Source organism: Ciconia boyciana, chromosome 24 (assembly GCF_034638445.1).
Source record: "Ciconia boyciana chromosome 24, ASM3463844v1, whole genome shotgun sequence".
Lineage (NCBI taxonomy): Eukaryota > Metazoa > Chordata > Aves > Ciconiiformes > Ciconiidae > Ciconia > Ciconia boyciana.
The window spans coordinates 5146379-5164748 of NC_132957.1; the positions used below are offsets into that span (position 1 = coordinate 5146379).

General features: G+C 64.6%; 2 protein-coding genes across 3 annotated transcripts; one reads left to right on the forward strand and one right to left on the reverse strand.

Annotated features, from left to right (window-relative positions):
- Positions 1 to 273: 273 nt before the first annotated feature.
- On the forward strand, positions 274 to 12407 carry ABHD8 (abhydrolase domain containing 8). 2 transcript variants are annotated; one of them, XM_072845796.1, is made up of 5 exons: positions 274 to 967; positions 7871 to 8633; positions 9261 to 9431; positions 9621 to 9837; positions 9960 to 12407. In XM_072845796.1, exons 2-5 carry the CDS (start codon positions 7879 to 7881, stop codon positions 10107 to 10109), a joined length of 1293 nt encoding a protein of 430 aa, XP_072701897.1. In that variant the 5' UTR covers positions 274 to 967; positions 7871 to 7878; the 3' UTR covers positions 10110 to 12407. The 2 variants fall into 2 exon arrangements, with proteins under 2 accessions (XP_072701897.1, XP_072701896.1); XM_072845795.1 differs by lacking the exon at positions 274 to 967 and adding an exon at positions 1152 to 1502.
- A 75-nt stretch (positions 12408 to 12482) lies between these two features.
- ANKLE1 (ankyrin repeat and LEM domain containing 1) lies at positions 12483 to 17967 on the reverse strand. Its single transcript, XM_072845773.1, has 8 exons — positions 17947 to 17967; positions 16765 to 16867; positions 16501 to 16603; positions 14462 to 16393; positions 14199 to 14361; positions 13937 to 14096; positions 13129 to 13258; positions 12483 to 12782 (listed from the first exon to the last, which is right to left on the reverse strand). The coding sequence occupies exons 2-8, from the start codon at positions 16849 to 16851 to the stop codon at positions 12610 to 12612; spliced, it is 2748 nt and encodes a 915-aa protein (XP_072701874.1). The 5' UTR covers positions 16852 to 16867; positions 17947 to 17967; the 3' UTR covers positions 12483 to 12609.
- Between the last annotated feature and the right edge of the window lie 403 nt (positions 17968 to 18370).

Below are 18370 nucleotides of genomic sequence, written 5' to 3' on the forward strand. Positions count from 1 at the left end.
CGGGGTACGGCCTGGGCCCCCCGGGCTTGCGAAGCGCCAAGGCCTGCTGCGGCGGGGAGGGCTCGTCCCTGTCACAGGCCGCTAACGGAGCAAAAGCCGCCTCTAAAGGTTAATTTATTCCTTGCCAGGACGGTCCTGCCGGCCCCAGCTCCGGGGTTCGGGCCCCTCCGGGGCAGGAGGGCCAGGCCAGGGCCAGGGCCCTGCCGCCAGAGGGGGCCCGCGCCGCCGCCCTCCCTGCCCGGCCTCCTCGCCCGTGAGGGGTGTGCTCTGGCTGCCCCCAAAATTGTCACGACAAGCAGCATGGAGCACCGGCATCCATTTTTGGAAGCCCCGCCAGGCACCGTGGCGGGCCTGGCAGAGGGTACACTGGTGCTGGGACCGGCACTGGACTCTCTGATCGCCGTTGTCCTCCAACGTATATATATGTAGGTAGAGCAGCAGCATGGAGGATGTGCCAAGGCACCGACAGAGAGGTTCGGCCTCTGCCCGTTCCTGAGTAGGCAAATGTGATTATCTGTGTTTTACAGAGCAGGAAAATGAAGTGCAGGAGGAGGAGGAAGAGGAGGAGGAGGAGGGCCAGCTGAGGGGTCAGCGGGTGAGTCACTGGTAACCCGGGGACCTCAGTCATCCTCGCTGTCTGCTCTGATCATTGAAAAGATCCTTCAGATTGCTTTGCTGGAGGCAAGCCCAGCCTTATCGCCAAGAGCAGGCACCAGCTCTGGGGTTTTTCTGCACCGGTTTGCTGTGTTCCCACCAGAAGTCAGCCCGTCGGGGTGAGGGGATGCGACGGCAGCCCTCCCGAACCCATGGCTGTGAAAATAAACCCAAGAGACATTTGCGATTTTATGTTTGTCCTCCCGGCCCCTGAGGTCTGCACGTTCACGCTTTGGGTCACCCGTGCGGAGGTCCGACACGCTCGTGGCGCTGACACGCTTGTGGCCTTTGGGAAGCTGCAAATACCAGAATGGTGAGGAAATGGGAAAAGGTAAAAAAGGACTCGGTAACTCATCCCACTGGAAGGGGCAAAAAACCAGGGCGAGTCCTCCCGCTCCCCCGGCTCCTGGCAGGCTCCCACGGGCGGGCGGCGGGGCTGCGCTGGGTCTTGCTTTGACTGGCAAGTCTCCTTGTCTGTCACACCGAGAGCCCTCCTCTTTAGGAGGGATTTAAGGGGCTTTCTATGGCTATAGACTACAAGGACAAATAGCACCCCCAAACCCCAGAGCTCAGTTATGAAGCTGTTCATGGGGAGAAGATGGAAGGAGAGATTTCGGTCTAAAGCAGATGAGCTGAGCTGAAGGCATTGCTCCATCCTTCCCACCAAACAGGCAAAAAAATGTAATCGGAGGAGCTGAAAAGCTGAGCAGCCTGCCAGCGCTGGCACCCTGCATCCTTCACAGGCTCCCACCACCTCGGGCATCTCTTCCTCTCCCCCTTTGCCTCCTGCAAGATTTAAACCTTTCATTTGCAACCTCGACTCCTGACAATCCTTGTCGATAAATGAGGTGAGCATCCTCTTCTGTCTCTCTCCCTTTGTGCGGAGGACTCGGAGCGCAAGCTGCGATGTAGGGCTGAAGCGGAGGGGAGGAAGGTGCTCTGCACGGGGAGCAAAATGGCCAAAAGATGTGGTTTTTTGAAGCTGACAATGCGAAGGGATTTGAGAGGCGTCGGATGGGTTTGCGGGGAGAGAAGGGGAGACGGTAGCCTCGCAGCGGCACGGCATTGCTTGTGCTTAAATAACCCTGTTATATTGAGCATGCTTTGAGCGCGGGGTGATAAAAAGCTGCCCGGCGATAAAACTTAAGGGATGGCTTCTGTTGTGATGCAATTGCAGTAAATGATTGCTGGCTCTGCCCGAAGACCTGCTGTTGCTATGTGCGTGTCAAATCTGCTTGGATTTTCGGTTGGAGACCGAGGGGGCACCTGCACGCATTGCTGCCCGGCGGAGGGGGCAGGGTTTTCTCCTTCTCCTGCCTCCTTGCAATGGTTTCTTCCAGCTTGCTGCTGGAAGACGGTTAGCTGCCGGAGGAATCCAGCCGGCTTTTCTGCGGCTATGCGGTGGGACCGGGGGGCGATCCTCCCCCTGGAAATCCAGGAGATTTGGGAAACGGAGGGAGTTAAGCGGGATTTTGGGTTTTGCGGAGGTCAGACACAGGTTACTCCGTTGTGCATTGCATAATCTTTTGTTTCTCAAGGTCTTCTTCCTTCCTAAAGAGAGACGTGTGGCAGGCAGCCAGCCGCGGCTCCAGGCTGCCGTATGTCTTACAGACGCTCTGCTTTCCCTGCCGTGCCGTTTCTTGACTGAATGCGATTTGTCTGCGTCCTGCGGGGCCCTCAGCAAAGTCCTGCTGCCCGCAGATGGGGACCGGTCCTCCCCCTCCTGGGAGGCTGCATCCCTGCCTGTGCTGAGGATTTCAGGGCTGCCTCCTTGGTTTTCTATTTGTACGACTGATAAAGCCTTCCTCTGACTACTTACTCCTGACTGTCCTGATAACGCTGCTATAATTGTATCAGGATGGGGAAGCCAGGCCTAACAATAAATCCAGGTGCTTGCCACCAGCTGAAGCGGCTTTTTCACATTCCCCCAGAGGGAAATTTACTTTGCAGGACCGAGACGAAGCGGCATAAATGTTTTCTTGTGTGTATCTGAGATCGGTGCTTAAACAGTCGTTCTCTTTATGTGTTTCTCAATGCTGCAGTTTCACCACTTTGCAGAGAGTGAATGACTGGGGGAGGCTGGGAAGAGCATAATAATATTTGCCCATTCCTCAGGAGTGTCGTGTGTCATCATTAATACTCGCGAGCCCCGGAGGGAAGGGATTAGAGCTGAACAAATTATTATGGCAGGTCAGATTCTGGCTGCAGCACATCTCACGCTGCTCTCTGGCACCTCTCCTCTGAGGATTTGCAAGGAATTAGCAGATATCGAGTCCCTGCTACTCCCTGCGAGGGTCCAGGGCTCTGTGCAGGGAGGGGGACGGAGGTGCTGAGCGGTGATGGGACTCGCTGGGTTATGCGGAGGTTCGTGGCTGTCGGCTCCGGCACTGAATCCCGCTCGCGCTGCCCCTGCGGTAAACGATGCTCTTGGCTCGCTTATTGGGACCAAATGTTTACCAGGACTTCTCTTGGCAGGCACAGGCCCTAGGGGCTGTCACGGAGAAACGCACCGTCCTTTCTCCTGCCCATAATTCAAGGTCTCCCCAGCGGGGATGGGACAGGAGGAGGAGATTTTTGTCATTCCCAACACCCTGGAGGTTTGGGACAGCGGGTATCCCCAGCAACCCAGTGGGGACGGGATCACTGCAGGAGGCAGGAGCAGGAGGCTGTCTGGAGCAGGGGAGACCCTCTTCTCTGCAGGGATGGCAAGGGAAGAGCCAACTTGGCTGGCCCGGCCCAGAGTGGCTACGCCATGTCCACGCCATGCTGTCGCATCCCTGGGGCAGACATGGTGCGAGCGCTGCCCTGATACACCACCCCACGGGCTCTGTGTCAGCCCCACCGGCTGCGTGTCAGCCCCACCGGCTGCGTGTCAGCCCCGCTGGCTGCGTGTCAGCCCCACAGGCTCTGTGTCAGCCCCACAGGCTGCGTGTCAGCCCCACGGGCTCTGTGTCAGCCTCACCGGCTGCGTGTCAGCCCCACCGACTGTGTGTCAGCCCCACAGGCTCTGTGTCAGCCTCACCGGCTGCGTGTCAGCCCCACCGACTGTGTGTCAGCCCCATGGGCTCTGTGTCAGCCCCACAGGCTCTGTGTCAGCCTCACCGGCTGCGTGTCAGCCCCACCGACTGTGTGTCAGCCCCACCGACTGTGTGTCAGCCCCACCGGCTGCATGTCAGCCCCGCTGGCTGCGTGTCAGCCCCACAGGCTGCATGTCAGCCCCACAGGCTCTGTGTCAGCCTCACCGGCTGCGTGTCAGCCCCACCGACTGTGTGTCAGCCCCACGGGCTCTGTGTCAGCCCCACAGGCTCTGTGTCAGCCTCACCGGCTGCGTGTCAGCCCCACCGACTGTGTGTCAGCCCCACGGGCTCTGTGTCAGCCCCACCGGCTGCGTGTCAGCCCCGTGTGGCTGCCTGTCACGTTACTCTGTCGGGCTTTCCACCCTCCATCCTGCCACATCGCATCTCGTCCCATTTTTCTCCAGCTGTGACATGGTGCCGTCAAGTTGTATAAAATCTGAGGCGCTGCAGCCCAAAGTAGGTCAGTAAGTTGTTTTTTCCCAGCTGGGTTATTCACTGCAGCAGCCGGGAGGGTGAAGCCGGAGAACTCCGCATGGGTGCTCTGGGACAAGGTCTGGACCTGGGCAATAAATCATCTGCCCGGAATTAATCCCCAGCATCCCTCGAGCATCCCCTCTCTGCTGGGAGCGGTTTCCTGGGGGTAGCTGTGATTTTAGGGGGGACCAGGATGTGGGTATCAGCTTGGGGCGATGCCGTCCGCTATCCCAAGCTCGTGCCGTGTCCTCGGCCTCGTGGGACACGTGGGTTGATGGCAGGTTCACACCGCGCCTGACTCATTGTTGTGCCTGGCCTTATGTAACCGGTGCCGAAATCTCGCTCTCCGCCGGGGGCGACGATGGAAGGTAGCTGGGATGGAGGGGGGGAAAGCAGCTCATCGCCATGGTTACCAGCATCTTTGCAAAGTTCTTCGCATCCATCTGGTTTCATTTTTCAGCCTTTTCATCTTGCAGAAGGAACATCCCTTGATGTTTCTGGCTGTATCAGCCGCGGCAGACGGCGTGGTGGGTTAGAGAAGGCACGTGGGAGGTGGGAGACGGGCGCGCTTTGCCTCCCGGCCCCTGAGATGAAGCCTGACAGCGAGTCAAGTCGCTTAACCTCCTGTTCCTCCATTTCCCACCTAGCACGGCTCGACCGGGATGTGCTCTCTGATGGGATTCGGGTGGCGTTTTCTCAGTCTGATAGCCAGCAGGGAATGCCACGTCCCGGACCACAAGCTCCAGCCTGGGCGTATCTGAGCAGAGGCATCTCAGCTTGGGGAGCCAGGCCCTGTCCTGCTGAATAGCCCCTCTCTTGCAGCGGGATCCGGGCTCGTACCCAGAGCCGATGAGGCTGGAGGGCGGCTCCGTGGCCTGAGCCTGGGCTCCTGGATCTGCCTGCAGAGCTCCTGACTGCCAGAGCCTTCCAGCAAATCAATTCTGGAAATGAACAGGATGGACTGATTGAGTTAATCCTGAGAAGTTAATCAATGTCGAGGTGGTTTGGCCACAACTCCTGTTTATCATCCACACAGAGATCATTAGTACCTTGTGAAATGGAGGCGCAGCGCAAAGCCAGGCTTTATGGAAATCAGAGGCGGAATCATGTCCAGGTCCCACAGGCTGAGCCCGGGGGAACCGTACCCAGCGCAGGTGCAGGATGTGGCCTGCCAGCCGTGGGCAGAGCTTGCGGAGAGCTCGCGGTCGTGCTCACGGGGACTGCGAGACTCAGGGTCTGCCTGGTTTCCCCTCTCCCCCTGGGTTTTCCGCCTGCCCCATCTCTCTGTTCAGCATTACCAGCTCAGGGCTGCTCGAGGATCAAGAACAACCCAAGCCTGGCACCAACCTGGTGCTCGAAAGCACGGCGAGAGCAGCGGTGTGTCCGCCCCAGCGCAGAGGCGGCCGGGCATCTTCCAGCCAGGGCTCCAGCCACTCTGGTACCCAGCTCCTCGGGCTCATCACCCATCTGGAAGCGTGGCTCAGCAGAGCAGACCAGCCCCTTGCCAGCCAGGTCTGGATTTAGCTTATCCTTCCCAGGGCTCTAAGACCTCCTGCTCTTGCTCATCAGCTTGGATGGGTCTGTTCCCAGAGCAGCGAAGGGAGCCCAGCGGGTGACACAGCTATTTAGCACGGCGCTCGGCCAGCCTGCCGAGCTGGGGACTGCGGGAAAGCTCTCAGTGTCGTAGGACCTGAGCTGCATCCTGCATGGATGTGCTTGGGTCCAGAAGAGAGATCACCAACACGAGCCCTGAGCCTCATCCTGCACGGATGTGCCCGTGTCCAGAAGAGAGATCGCCGATGCAAGCCTGGGTACCAAACCGCAGAGGGCTGGGACTGCCATGCCCCGCATCGAGGGGAGCCCTCGGGCAGCTCCCCGGCCAGCGGCAAGGAGAAGGAGCACCCAGGACCGGCTTTGCTGCATTTCCAGTCCCTACAATTCAGCACCCAGAGCCTTGCACGGCCTTTGCGTGGGAGTCGGGCCACCGTCCCCGACAGAGCCGGGCGAGAATCAAACGCTGGCTGCTGTCCCGAGAGCTGGCAGCGCTCCTCGGATAAGCAGCTCCAGCTTTGCCAAGGGAACCGTTACCCGGATCGCTTGCCTGGAGCAAACAGGCTGTTTTTTTTTTCCCAGGGAAACCCATGAGCCATGTGTTGGGCTGGGGCCGGAGCATGCGGGCTCCCTGCCGGCCAGCAGCTCTCGGCAGAGCCCATCCAGTCCCCGGGAGCTCACGGGGGCCAGGCTGGGCATGTTGGGGTCCGTGGGGGTCTCTGAGGAGGGCTTGGCTTCCCCAAATGCAGTGAATGATAAAAGCTGCGGCGAGGGAGGCCTGCGTTCCCAGCCTGCCTCTGCCCCTTGCTTTGTTTTGCACGGTCTGCCAGCAAAGCGCCCGTAATCCTGCCGGGTGCACTTGAAGGGGTCGTTCGGGGAGCTAAGGGGGCTGCTCCTGACAGCGTCGCTGGGATTTAGACATTAAATTCCCGCCTGGGAACACGCTTTTCCTTCTCCTCGCCTCCACGGAGGTCATGGTCGGTACCCGCAGCCACCGGTGCCCCCTCCCGCAGGGACAGCCCCTCTGTGCAGTGCCCGCTCCGGCTCTCTTTGCCCATTGGCATCAATAATTCACCATGTTTAGCTTCATCAATAATAAACGTGCGTCAGGCTGCCAGCCAGGGGAGGCAGGGACTTCCCCAGCCCCCTCCGTAGCCACCCTCAGCACCACCAGGACGGCATCAGGCTCTGGTCCTGGCCCCGATGTCCCCGGTGCCACCAGCCTCTCCTACCTCGCATCTGCCTTTGCTCAGGTCTGGCTTCGCTCTCGGCCGGGCTCGGTGGTCCCAGCGTCTGCAGCCCCCTCCCAAAGCCACCTGAGCGCACCTGGAACAGCAAATGTCAAGGAATGAGCTTTGGGGACAGCAAGGACAGGGCCACGTCCCCCCAGCCTGCGTGGTGCCGGGTGGGGATGTGGGGAGGGGGTTTCCCACCCCCCAAGTGGGCGCTGGGTCACTGCCCCCCCAGTTCTCTTACCGTATTATTTTCAGCCTTGCTTTGCGGAGTGACTTTAATTAAAACTTTAATCTCCCATCCCTTTAATTTCCATCTCTCACTGCTTGTATTGGTGGTTTAGACTAGAGATACACATATAAATTGGTATAAATAATGCATTTTCATAGCTGAATCTTTCCTTAGCTCCATATTTGGTGCCAGAAATAGCATTTTCATTTCAAACAGGCTTTTCTTTGCGTGTTCCTTCCCTCGGCCAGAGCAGATCCCTTCTTGGAGGCCTGTGGCTACGTGCCGGGGACTGCGTGGATTTGCAGCCGCTCGAGTTCATCTCTGCTGGGCCAGCGTAGGTCGCATCAGCTCAGTGACAGGGACGTGGCCCAGACAAAGCTGGACGGGGAGTGCTGGGCCCATTTGCAGGGGGCTGAGGAGGGCTGTGCATTTGGGGAGCACCACGTTCCCCCCCTGATGCATCCCTGGAGGCACGTTCTGCCCTCGCTCGTGCTGCTGCGGCTTTGCCCGGGGCTGGCAGCAAAGCAGGAGGCGACGGGGCTTTCGCTGGTCCCCTGTGCCGCAGCCAGGACCCCCAGCAGGTCCCCACTGGGTGCTGGAGCTGGTGACTAACCCCCCTTCTCCTGCCCCCCCCCTTGTCTTCTTTGCAGGGAGCATAATGCTGAACAGCATCACCGATGGGCTCCTCTGCTGCCTGATGGGCAAGACAACGAACGCCGTGGGGCCACTGGACAGCGTTGAGTCCAGCAACGGCTACAGCTTCATGGAGGTGAAGCCGGGGAGGATCCTGCGGGTCAGGCACAGCATGCCCAACCGCCCGGCCCTGGATGGGCCTGAGGAGACCCAGCCCGGGGGGCCGGAGCGGGGCACGGTGCACTGCAAACGCAAGATCACCGTCTACCGCAACGGGCAACTGGTGATCGAGAACCTGGGGGATGCCGTCCGCTCCGAGATCCTGCACTGCCAGAACAGCTCGGGGGAACCCAACAGCACCGTGGAGCTGGAGCTCTCCGACCTGGCCGGCCAAGCTCCTGCCCAGGGTCCCGCCAGCACGCCGGGATGCAGCACACGGGAAGCAGCCGCTGCCCCCGGCAAGCGTCGGAAGCGTAAACCCAAGAAAGTCGTCAACATCGACTGCAAGAAGCAGATCACGAGCTGCAAAGGGACGCACAGCGACGTGGTCCTCTTCTTCATCCACGGCGTGGGTGGCTCGCTGGACATCTGGAAGGAGCAGCTGGACTTCTTTACCAAGCTGGGCTACGAAGTGGTGGCTCCCGACCTGGCCGGCCACGGCTGCAGCTCGGCTCCCCAAATTGCTGCCGCGTACACCTTCTACGCGCTGGCGGAGGACATGAGGGCCGTCTTCAAGCGTTACGCGAAGAAGAGGAATATCTTGATAGGACACTCGTACGGGTAAGGGACCGGGCGGTCGCAGGAGGGAAGGGATGGATTCATCCCCACCCCGACCTCTCCTTGGCAGCGAATGCCTAACAGATCCTGCGCTTCAGGGTCTGAGAAGCAGAGGAGGGGTGTGGGGTTTCCTGTTCCGGGTTTACCCCTCAGCTCTGATCTCCTACATCCTCTTGGTGTGTGTCCCTGGGTCCAGCTAATCCCAGAGCCCGTCCTCCAGCAGGGAAGCTGGCAGAGCACAGCCTATAAATAGAGTAAGCCCAAGAAAGTCAATTAGATGGAGACTAAGCGGTGCAGAGAGCAAGGCTGGGAGGAGAGGGAGCCGGAGCCGGGCTCCGAGCTGGGTAGGATTAGATCAGAAGGACAAGGCTGGTCCAGGCTAGCAGGCACCCAAGCGGGTCCCAGCACCCTGCTTTGCTCTGCACAGGAGCGAAACCCCGAGGTCAGCCCCTCTGCCCGGGCTCTGCAGGTTTGACTGGGGTGACCCTGCCCCAGAAAGGGGACGCTCGAGTCAAACGAGAGGGTGTAGCCTCGGCTGCAGCCATGGATCCCTGGGATCTGTCTTTGGATGCAGCATCCTCCGGTGCCACGGGGTTGGAGCATGGCCCCCATGTCTGTCTCTCCCCACAGGGTGTCCTTCTGCACCTTCCTCGCCCACGAGTACCCAGACCTGGTCCATAAGGTGATCATGATCAACGGAGGGGGCCCGACGGCGCTGGAGCCCAGCCTCTGCTCCATCTTCAACATGCCCACCTGTGTGCTGCACTGCCTGTCCCCGTGCCTGGCCTGGAGCTTCCTCAAGTGAGTGGCCGTCCCAGCACCGCGGCGCTGGGGAGGGTTGCCCCTGGCCAAGCTGGCTTCCAGCCACCACGGGCAGGGACACCACGTCCTGCCAGCAGCATCCCCCGCGCTCCTGTGCCCCCGATGCCGAGGCGCTCGGCCGGCACCACGCTGGGCTAACCCGCTGGCTGTGCCGGCTCCGTCCCGCAGGGCTGGCTTTGCTCGCCAAGGTGCCAAAGAGAAGCAGCTGCTGAAGGAAGGCAACGCCTTCAACGTGTCCTCCTTCGTGCTGCGCGCCATGATGAGCGGGCAGTACTGGCCGGAGGGTGACGAGGTTTACCACGCGGAACTGGCCGTGCCCGTGCTCCTGGTCCATGGCATGCACGACAAGTTCGTCCCAGTGGAGGAGGACCAGCGAATGGCTGAGGTAGGGGACCGAGCGGGGCTGGGGGGTGGACGAGGGCTGGGGTCTGCCTGCCAGCACGCGGCGACACAGGCAGGGCGCTCGTCCCGGTGCTGACGCCTGCTGCTGCCGCCATCTCCCTCCAGATCCTGCTGATCGCCTTCCTGAAAGTGATCGATGAGGGCAGCCACATGGTGATGATGGAGTGTCCCGAGACGGTGAACACGCTGCTCCACGAGTTCGTCCTGTGGGAGCCCGAGACGCCAGCTGGGGACGGGCAAGGGGAGAAGAAATAAGGTGGCGGGACGCGGTGACCGGGCTGCTCCGATGGGAGAGATGTTTCGGAGCGAAGAGGGGTTTGCGAGAGCGGAGGGGTGCGGCGGAGGCTGCCCTCGCCGGGAGCTCAGCCGATTTTCTTTCCCGGCCGCATCGGAGGCTGGTGGCGGAGTGCGGAGGCTCCCCTGGGTAGGGGTGCGTGGGGCCGGCAGCAGGAACATGGCAGACCTGGTCCCTGTCCCCTCGGGGATGGCATGGCAGCCACTGGAGCGTCTTCATCCTGTTTCTTTGTAGTATTATTTTCCTCACGCAGTGACCCCCCCCGGGGACAGAGAGGAGGCGGCTGCGGGGAGACTGGTCCCACCTGCAGCAAAACGGGAAGAACTCGGAGGGGTTCCTCCAGGGAGAGCGTGTCGGCTCCGGCACCTTCCTGGCCAGGGCCGGAGGAGCTGAGCTGGGATTGCTTTAAGGGGAAGCCAAAGGCTCCGCAGCCTCAGCAGCGGGGTTTGCCTCTCTGAGCCCTGCAGCGCCTCGCTCAAGCTGTCTGTGGGGCCGGGAGGATGGGACCACCATTATTGCCAGCAGCCGTGCACGCGGCGTCCAGCGGCTCCTGCCTGGCACTGGCGAGGGTCTGCCTGCGCAGCTCGTCTCTGCCTGCACAGATCGTCTCTGGCCTGGCCAGGAGATGAGGACGAGGAGGTGACCCGCTCCCGTGGGCACGGCCGGAAGGACCGTCAGCTCCCCCGCCGTGGTGGGGCTGGCGTGGCTGCGGTGGGGAGGACAACGCCAAACCTGAGCTCTCCCACGGTCCCCAGTGCCACCGTCCGTGCAGTCATGTCCCCAGCCACCATCGCTTTAGGTACCGCAGCGCTGGCTTCCGCAGAGCCCTCCGCTTCCCTCCCGCTGCCACATCCTCGAGATGCTCAGAGCCATCGCCGCCACGCAGCAACTCCTGCAGCGTCCGATCTGCTCACCCTTCCCGGCTTCCAGCTCCTCCACGACTCCGGGACCCACCACCCGCTCCCGGACCACATCCTTGCCGGGAATCACACCCGTCCCTCGTGCACCGGGGGACCAGCAATACACCATCGCGTTGCCACCGTGTCCGTCCTTGCCGACGGCTCCTGTACGGATCCGCAGGGTCTCGGAGCAACATGGGAGCAACGAAGCAAACCGCAACTGTCTGATCGCTCGTTACCTGCTGACGCCATTCTGTACATAACCCACCGGTCCCATCATCTCCTTCCCTCTGCACTTCACATCCCGCTGCTAGGAGCCAGGCAGGACCGAGAAGGTACATGAGAAGTGTCCAGCGGGGACCCGGGTGCCATCGCAGGGTCCGGGGGCTCCCGGCCGCGCTGGGATGGGTGGGAGCCCGAGCGAGCCGGGAGGATGCTGTGCTCGGGGGACGGCCCCGGCCTCCCCGCTACCCCAAAGAGCGGAGCCTCTCCCTGCTTTGTTTCCCTCCTATTTCCCCCCATCTAAACCAAAGAAACAACCAGTCCCACGGAAACCTCACCCTCGGCCCACGTCCCACCCGGCCCCACCTTGCCCCGAACGGGGCCGGCACCGCACCGAGGCACCCCAGGTCAGCTCGAGGGGCTCCTGGCTGGGGCAGGGCTGCTCCGACCAGAGCTGGCACCCACCTGCAATGCACCTTCCCCGAGGCTGAGCCCACCTTCCTCCCCAAACCGAGCGATGTAGAAGAGGAAGGGTCCTTTGAAGCTGGCCCCGGCGTGATGGGGACCCCGTGTGATGAGTGTCCCCAGGCGGACCCCCTCCGTCCCAGCACCAGGGCAGAGCTGCCCCTCTGCCAGCGCCTACCCCTGCCCGCTGCTGCCACGACCTGTCTCATAATGAGAATTTTAACGACCCTGGATTCAGATTGTTTCCACGAGCTTTCCCCTGCAACACCCCTCCCACCTCATCCCGGCCAGGGGAGACCCCGCAGCACGGCCGGGCTCTGCAACAAGGGTACCCAGAAATACAACCGTACCCCAAAACACGGCTCTGCCCCCGCCGCAACCCCCCAGCCAGCTCCAGGCAACTGCTGGTGCCCGGCTGCGGGCCACGGCTTTTCGACCTCCGTTTGCCACAGTCTGTGTCGCTTGTACCCACATCGCTTGTGCTAAGGCCAAGGCAAACCGCGCACCGTAACCCCGCCGCCGAGCCACGCGCCGTGTTAGTGCCATTTCATACAGTAAAGCCGTGTTATATTCTCAGCCGCGTCCGACTCGATGATGGGGAGAGATGCGGCGGGCACGGGGGGCTGTCCTAGGAGCACGGCGGAGCAGGGAAGCAAAGCCAGAAATCACACGCAGCTTGGATTTCTTAGCAAAAAAAAGAAAAAAAAAAAACAAAAAATAGACCTGCAGCGATTTATTTATCACCCTCTAGGGAAATAGAAAAGTAGAAAAATAGAAAAATTCTCGCCAGTGTTCACGACATAAAACCTGCACCCGGAGTACAGCCGCCTCCTCGGATAGGAAGCAGGGGGTGTCCCCCAGCACCCCAGGGTGCTCAGCGCCCGCCCTGGATGTCCGCTGGCCGGAGCTGCCGCTCGCCCTCAGCCAGGAAGATGCGCATGGCCCTGTGCAGCATGTGGACGCCCAGGCGCCGGCGCCGCTCCGCCGGCCAGCTCGCTGCCACGCCGTAGCAGTTCCCCTTCCTCTGGTTGGTGACGGTCTGCAGCCCTGCAGGGACGGGGTCAGCACCCACGGCCCCTCTGCTTCCCACCAGCACCCACAGTGATGGAGGCAGCCCCACGTCCCCCACCAGCACCCGCTCCCAGGCAGCTTTTCCCGCAGGAGATGGGTGTTTGGGGGATTTGTGCCCAGACCCTGCGCTGGCAACCGGGGACCTCAAAGTCCCTGTGTGCCCCAGGATGGGCTGCAGCCCCCCTCTGCGTCCCCATGGCTCCTGCATGGGGTGGGAGAGAGGGATGCGGGGGGTCGGACCGGCGGCAGAACCGATGCCGAGAGCCGCGGCAGGCGCAGCGGGCCAGGGCAGCACCATCTCCCCCCCGCCGGCCCCGCTCACCCAGAGCCTCCACGAGGCAGCTCTCCCGCGTGTAAGCCTCCGCCGGGACGGTGCTCTGGAAGCAGTGCACGGAGATGACGCCCTGCCCGCTCGCCCAGATCTCCAGGATGCGCCGCACCTTGGGGCAGCCCTGCGGGACAGTGGGCACCGTCACCACGGCCTCGAGCCCCTCGGTGCAGCCCCCCGTGCCCACCACCATGGCCTCAAGCCTCTCACTGCAGCCCCCCACGCCCATCACCACAGCCCCAGCCCCTCACTGCAGCCCCCCACGCCCATCACCACGGCCCCGAGCCCCTCGGTGCAGCCCCCGTGCCCATCACCATGGCCTTGAGCCCCTTGGTGCAGCCCCCCACGCCCATCACCATGGCCCTGAGCCCCTCGGTGCAGCCCCCCGTGCCCATCACCATGGCCTTGAGCCCCTTGGTGCAGCCCCCCACGCCCATCACCATGGCCTTGAGCCCCTCACTGCAGCCCCCCACGCCCATCACCATGGCCCTGAGCCCCTCACTGCAGCCCCCACGCCCATCACCATGGCCCCGAGCCCCTCGGTGCAGCCCCCGTGCCCACCACCATGGCCTCAAGCCTCTCACTGCAGCCCCCCACGCCCATCACCATGGCCCCGAGCCCCTCGGTGCAGCCCCCGTGCCCATCACCATGGCCCTGAGCCCCTCACTGCAGCCCCCCACACCCATCACCACGGCCCCAGCCCCTCACTGCAGCCCCCCACCCCCACCACCCTGGCCCCGAGCCCCTCGGTGCAGCCCCCGTGCCCATCACCATGGCCCCAGGCCCCCCCAGCCCATCCCACCTTCTGTGTCCTGGCGCGGTGCTGGCTCAGCGCCTCGGCGAGGTGGCAGTACGGCCGGGCGCGTGTCCCCTTGCCCACGTAGAAGATGGCTTTGACGAAGGTCCTGAAGCACTCGGCTGGGCTCAGGCGGCGGCAGCGGAGCGGCAGGTTCTGGGTGGTCCTGGGGGTGCAAACCCCCAGATTCGGGGCTTGATGCCTCCCAGGGGTCCCCGCTCGGATCCCCCCAGCTCAGGGGACGCGCGGGGCAGTGGCGTGGCCCTACCTGGGGTCGAGCAGGAGGTAGTTGAAGCTGGACTTGACCAGCCCTTCCCTCCACCGCCGGCTCCGGTCAGGGCGGTCGAACTGCCGGGCCAGTGCCAGCTCATCCTGGGCACAGTCAGGGACGTCGCCAGTCCGCAGCGCGGCCACCAGCTCGGGGCTGTGCCCTGGGGCGGCCGTGCCAGCGCCGGGGAGCACCGTTAGCCCCCACGCCAGCACTGCGGGGACCAGCCAGCCAAGCCGGGGGAGGGGATCCCCAGGACTCACCTGCCGGCCTCCCCCGGGGTCCCCTCGCCAGCTCCTCCAGCCGCCGCAGGTACAGCCGCCTGGTGAGCTCCGTGATGGGTCCCGGGTCATCCCCCAGCGCCCGCAGCCGCCGACGCAGAGCTTCGTCCGAGAGGGGCCACGGTGGTGCCGTGCATACTTGCCCGTCCTGGACTGCGGTGTCCTCAGGGCTGGTGGTGGCCTCTGTGCCGGGGCTGTGCTGCTCGGTGGGTGCCTGTCCCCGCTCCTCGTCCTTGAGATGCTCCTTGGAGCAGCGGGTGCTGCAGCTGGCGGGCGAGAGCGGCACGGCCGGGCTCCCCGGTTCCACCGCGGTGCTGCCTGGCAGCTGCGGGGCCAGGAGGTGGCTGAAGCTCCCGTGGGGCCGCAGGGGCTGGTGTGTCCCCAAGGACGAGGGGTCCTGCCACCCAGAACCATCCTCCGGCACCCTGGGGCTGGGGCTGCCAACAGCACAGGGGGAGCCCCGAGCATCTGATGGGGAGTCCTGGGGGTGCCCGTGGTCCCCAGGGCACAGCAGGACCGTGGGGCTGGAGCCGGGGGAGCTGTCGGTCCCCAGGGGGGAGCTGGGCTGGCTGGGGGCTCCGGGGAGGATCTCGGTGTCATCCAAAGAGCCCGTCCCCTCTCTGTCCCCTCTGGACACATCCTCACTCCACGGGGTGATGCAGTGGCCCAAGGTGGTGGCAGGGTCCCTGGGGACACCCCGGGGTGCTCCAAGCCTGGGGGGTCTCTGGGGCATCTCCAGCATCTCGTTGAAGAGGGAGGAGGAAGAGGAGGCCTTGAGCCGTGCTGCAGAGGCCTTGAGACGGCTCTTGGTCCTCGGGGTGACATGACGGTGCCTGGGGGGCTCTGGGTCCTGGGGGGTGGCATCCCCAGCAGCAAGGCTGGCCGGGCTGCAGGGGGGGGAGCCCCGGAGGCTGCACCCCTGGAGCCGTGCAAGCAGCTCCCCTACACTGCCCACCTCTGAGCCATCCTCGCAGTGAGGGGCTGCCCTCGAGCCCCCCCCCAAATCCTCACCCTGCACCCATTCTGCATTTGGGGGGCTGGTGGGGGGCAGCTCCCAGGCGGTAGCTCGGGTTGGGGAGGGGGCTTCGCCCAGCCCCAGCCCCCCGGCTGCCCTGGGCGGGGGGCGCTGGTGGTGCCGAGCCCCCGGGCACCCCCCGGCCTCGCTGGGCTCCAGGGTCTCCACGGCACTGACGAAGCACTCACTGGCACCGCTGCTGTCCCCAGGGCTGCTCCGGTCCCGGTCCCCAGCTCCTGCCTTGAGCACCGTCGTCCCCAGGTCGGGGACAGCCGGGGCCGCGACGCCCAGCCCTGCCCAGCCCGTTGGTGGTCCCTGGGGGACACCGGGATGGTGCTGAGCCTCGGCACCCGGGATGTCACCGTCCCCGGGGCTCCAGCACGCCACGGAGCAGCTGCTCAGGCCACTGCGGAGCAGGGGAGCCACGGGGGATGCCCCGTGTCCCCCTGGGACCCTGCTGCAACGCTGGGGCTGGGGGGAGCCCAGGGACCCACCAGGACCAAAATCCCGCTGGGGAGAGGGGCCGGGGCTGTCCCCAGCGCCGGGCTGGGGGAGAGCCCAGGGGGGACCCCCCATCTTCCCCCCCCCAGTCCGGCTCTGGGGTCCCTCCCCGAGCTCGTCCCCGGCCGAGAGCAGCGTGCTGGAGGCGAGGGGCTGCGGGGGGAGAGCTGGGTCCCCGGGGTCCATGTGGGGCCATGGGGCAAGGGAGGGGATGGCAAGGGAGAGTGGGGGGTCCCCCGAACTGCAGCCACCCCCCAGCTCCGGCTCCTGCAGCAGGGACCTGCGGGTGCTGCTCAGGGGCCCGGCCTCGGAGCCGTCCTCGGGGAGCCCGGAGAAGACGCTGCCTTCGATGCCGTCCTCGGTCAGGAAGGAGGGGGAGCGCCTGGGCCCCCCCAGGTCTGGGGGCAGAGAGGGGAGTCAGCATCCAGCCCAAACTTGGGGTGGGGGGCTGGATCAGCACCCCCCAACACCAGCCCCGGCCAAGGGGGCACCCTGGGGACCTCACCCTCTGCGGGGGGCCAGCCCCGGGCACGCTGCAAGTCCGGCAGGATCCGCACGCACGCATGGTTGCCCTGCTCCAGCACCAGGTCGATGCCTCGTTTCCCATCCTGCGGGGAGGGGACGCTGCTGTCACCCCCGCCAGGGCCACCATGGGGTGACACAGCCCCGCCAGGCGCCCACTGCTCACCCACCCCACCGATAATGAGGGTCCCAGCACAGGCAGCACCTCCAAGATGCCGTCCCCGTCCCCAAAGCTGTCTCCGCTAACCTGGTCTCGGAACTCCGGGTCCCTCCCTTTCTTCAGGAGCTTGGGGGGCCTGCGGCACCCCCAGGACGCGGTGACGCGCAGCAGCATCAGCTCCTCGGCGGACCTGGAGCGGGGAGCAGGGCTTCACCCCCAGCCCGCTGTGCACCCCCAGCTCGGCCAGCAGGTCAGGGCCGTGGCCAGCAGGTCAGGGTCACGGCCATCCCCTGGGCGTCATGCAAGTGCCACCAGCCCCGCAGCCGGGTGCTCCAGCATCGTGGCGGGGGGGGACGATGACACTGCGTGGCCCCGGCCGTTACGTGGCATTGGGGTCCCCACCGTGTCCCAGCAGCAGCCCCAGGCAGCGCCCACCCGCTCTCTGCCAGTGGGTGGGTGGATGGATGGGGGTGACCCCCTCCAGGTTGGGGTGGGGTGGGGGGTGGGCCCCCAGGGCCTGCACCGCAGCCGGGCACGGTCAGCGTGGGGGGCCAGCCAGCAGCCCCCCCAGGCATCACCCCCCCGGCTCAGAGCCACACACTGGGGCACCCAAACTTGGACCCCGCCAGCGTGAGGAGACCCCTCTGCCAGCCCCCCGCCCCGCAACGCACCCACTGCTGCCCAAAGCAGCGAATGCCCCCCCGGCGCACCCCAGTCCGTGCAAGGACCCCAGCGCCGTGCGTGCACCGGCCCCCCCGGTGCAGTGCCAGGGCCCCCTCCCCAGTGCAATCCCCCGGGGCAGTGCATACAGGGGTACCCCTAAACAAACACCCCCACCCCACCCCCCGAGTTGCAGCACGTGCAACGCGCCCCCGCCCGGTGCAACGCCGGTAGTGCAGAGTCCCCGCCCGTGCAAAGCCCCCCGCGCCGGTGCAAGGCCGAGCCCCGGGGCAATGCCCGCCCCCCGCTGCAATGTCCCTGTCCCCGTCCACGTCCCCCGCCCCAACGGTGCAATGTCCCCGTGTCCCGTCCCCCGGTGCAACGTCCCCGTCCCCTCGCCGGTGCAACGTCCCTGTCCCGGTCCCCGTCCCCCCCGGTGCAACGTCCCCATACTCTCCCCTCCCCGGTGCAACGTCCCCGTCCCCGGTGTCCCCCCCGGTGCAATGTCCCCATACTCCCCTCCCCGGTGCAACGTCCCCGTCCCCGGTGTCCGTCCCCCCCCGGTGCAACGTCCCTGTTCCCCCGTGCACTGTCCCAGTGTCCCCTTACAGCTCGCGCCGCCCCGCGCCGCTCACACCGCCCCGCGCACGCGCACTGCGCCCCGCCCGTTCGAACCCCACCGCGCACAGCGGCCCCGCCGCTCATTGGCTGACGAGGCGGCCAATAGGAGCCGGCCGAGGGCAGCCACGACCGCCCCACCAGGTGTGATGGCAGCTGGAGGGGCGGGGCCGCACCGCCCAATGCCCCGCCCACGACCTCCAGCACCGCCCAGTGCCCCGCCCACGACCTCCAGCACCGCCCAGTGTCCTGCACCGGTATTGCCCAGTGCCACCAGTAACCTGCACCGGGGCTCCCAGTGCCTCCCAGTGCCCTGCACCAGCATGGCCCAGTGCCTCCCAGTACCCTGCACCAGGGCTCCCAGTGTCCTGCACCGGCATTGCCCAGTGCCACCCAGTGCCCTGCACCAGGGCTC

Bases quoted from the DNA above. Each gene is read 5' to 3' on its own strand.
- ABHD8 (XM_072845796.1), top strand. From the start codon at position 7,879: ATGCTGAACAGCATCACCGATGGGCTCCTCTGCTGCCTGATGGGCAAG. The intron at 9,432-9,620 runs GTGAGTGGCCGT...TCCGTCCCGCAG, and splicing joins CTGGCCTGGAGCTTCCTCAA to GGCTGGCTTTGCTCGCCAAG. The intron at 9,838-9,959 runs GTAGGGGACCGA...ATCTCCCTCCAG, and splicing joins AGGACCAGCGAATGGCTGAG to ATCCTGCTGATCGCCTTCCT.
- ANKLE1 (XM_072845773.1), bottom strand. From the start codon at position 16,851: ATGCTGCTGCGCGTCACCGCGTCCTGGGGGTGCCGCAGGCCCCCCAAG. The intron at 16,394-16,500 runs GTGAGGTCCCCA...CTCTGCCCCCAG, and splicing joins GGGCTGGCCCCCCGCAGAGG to ACCTGGGGGGGCCCAGGCGC. The intron at 12,783-13,128 runs GTGAGCGGGGCC...CCGTCCCTGCAG, and splicing joins CTGCCTCGTGGAGGCTCTGG to GGCTGCAGACCGTCACCAAC.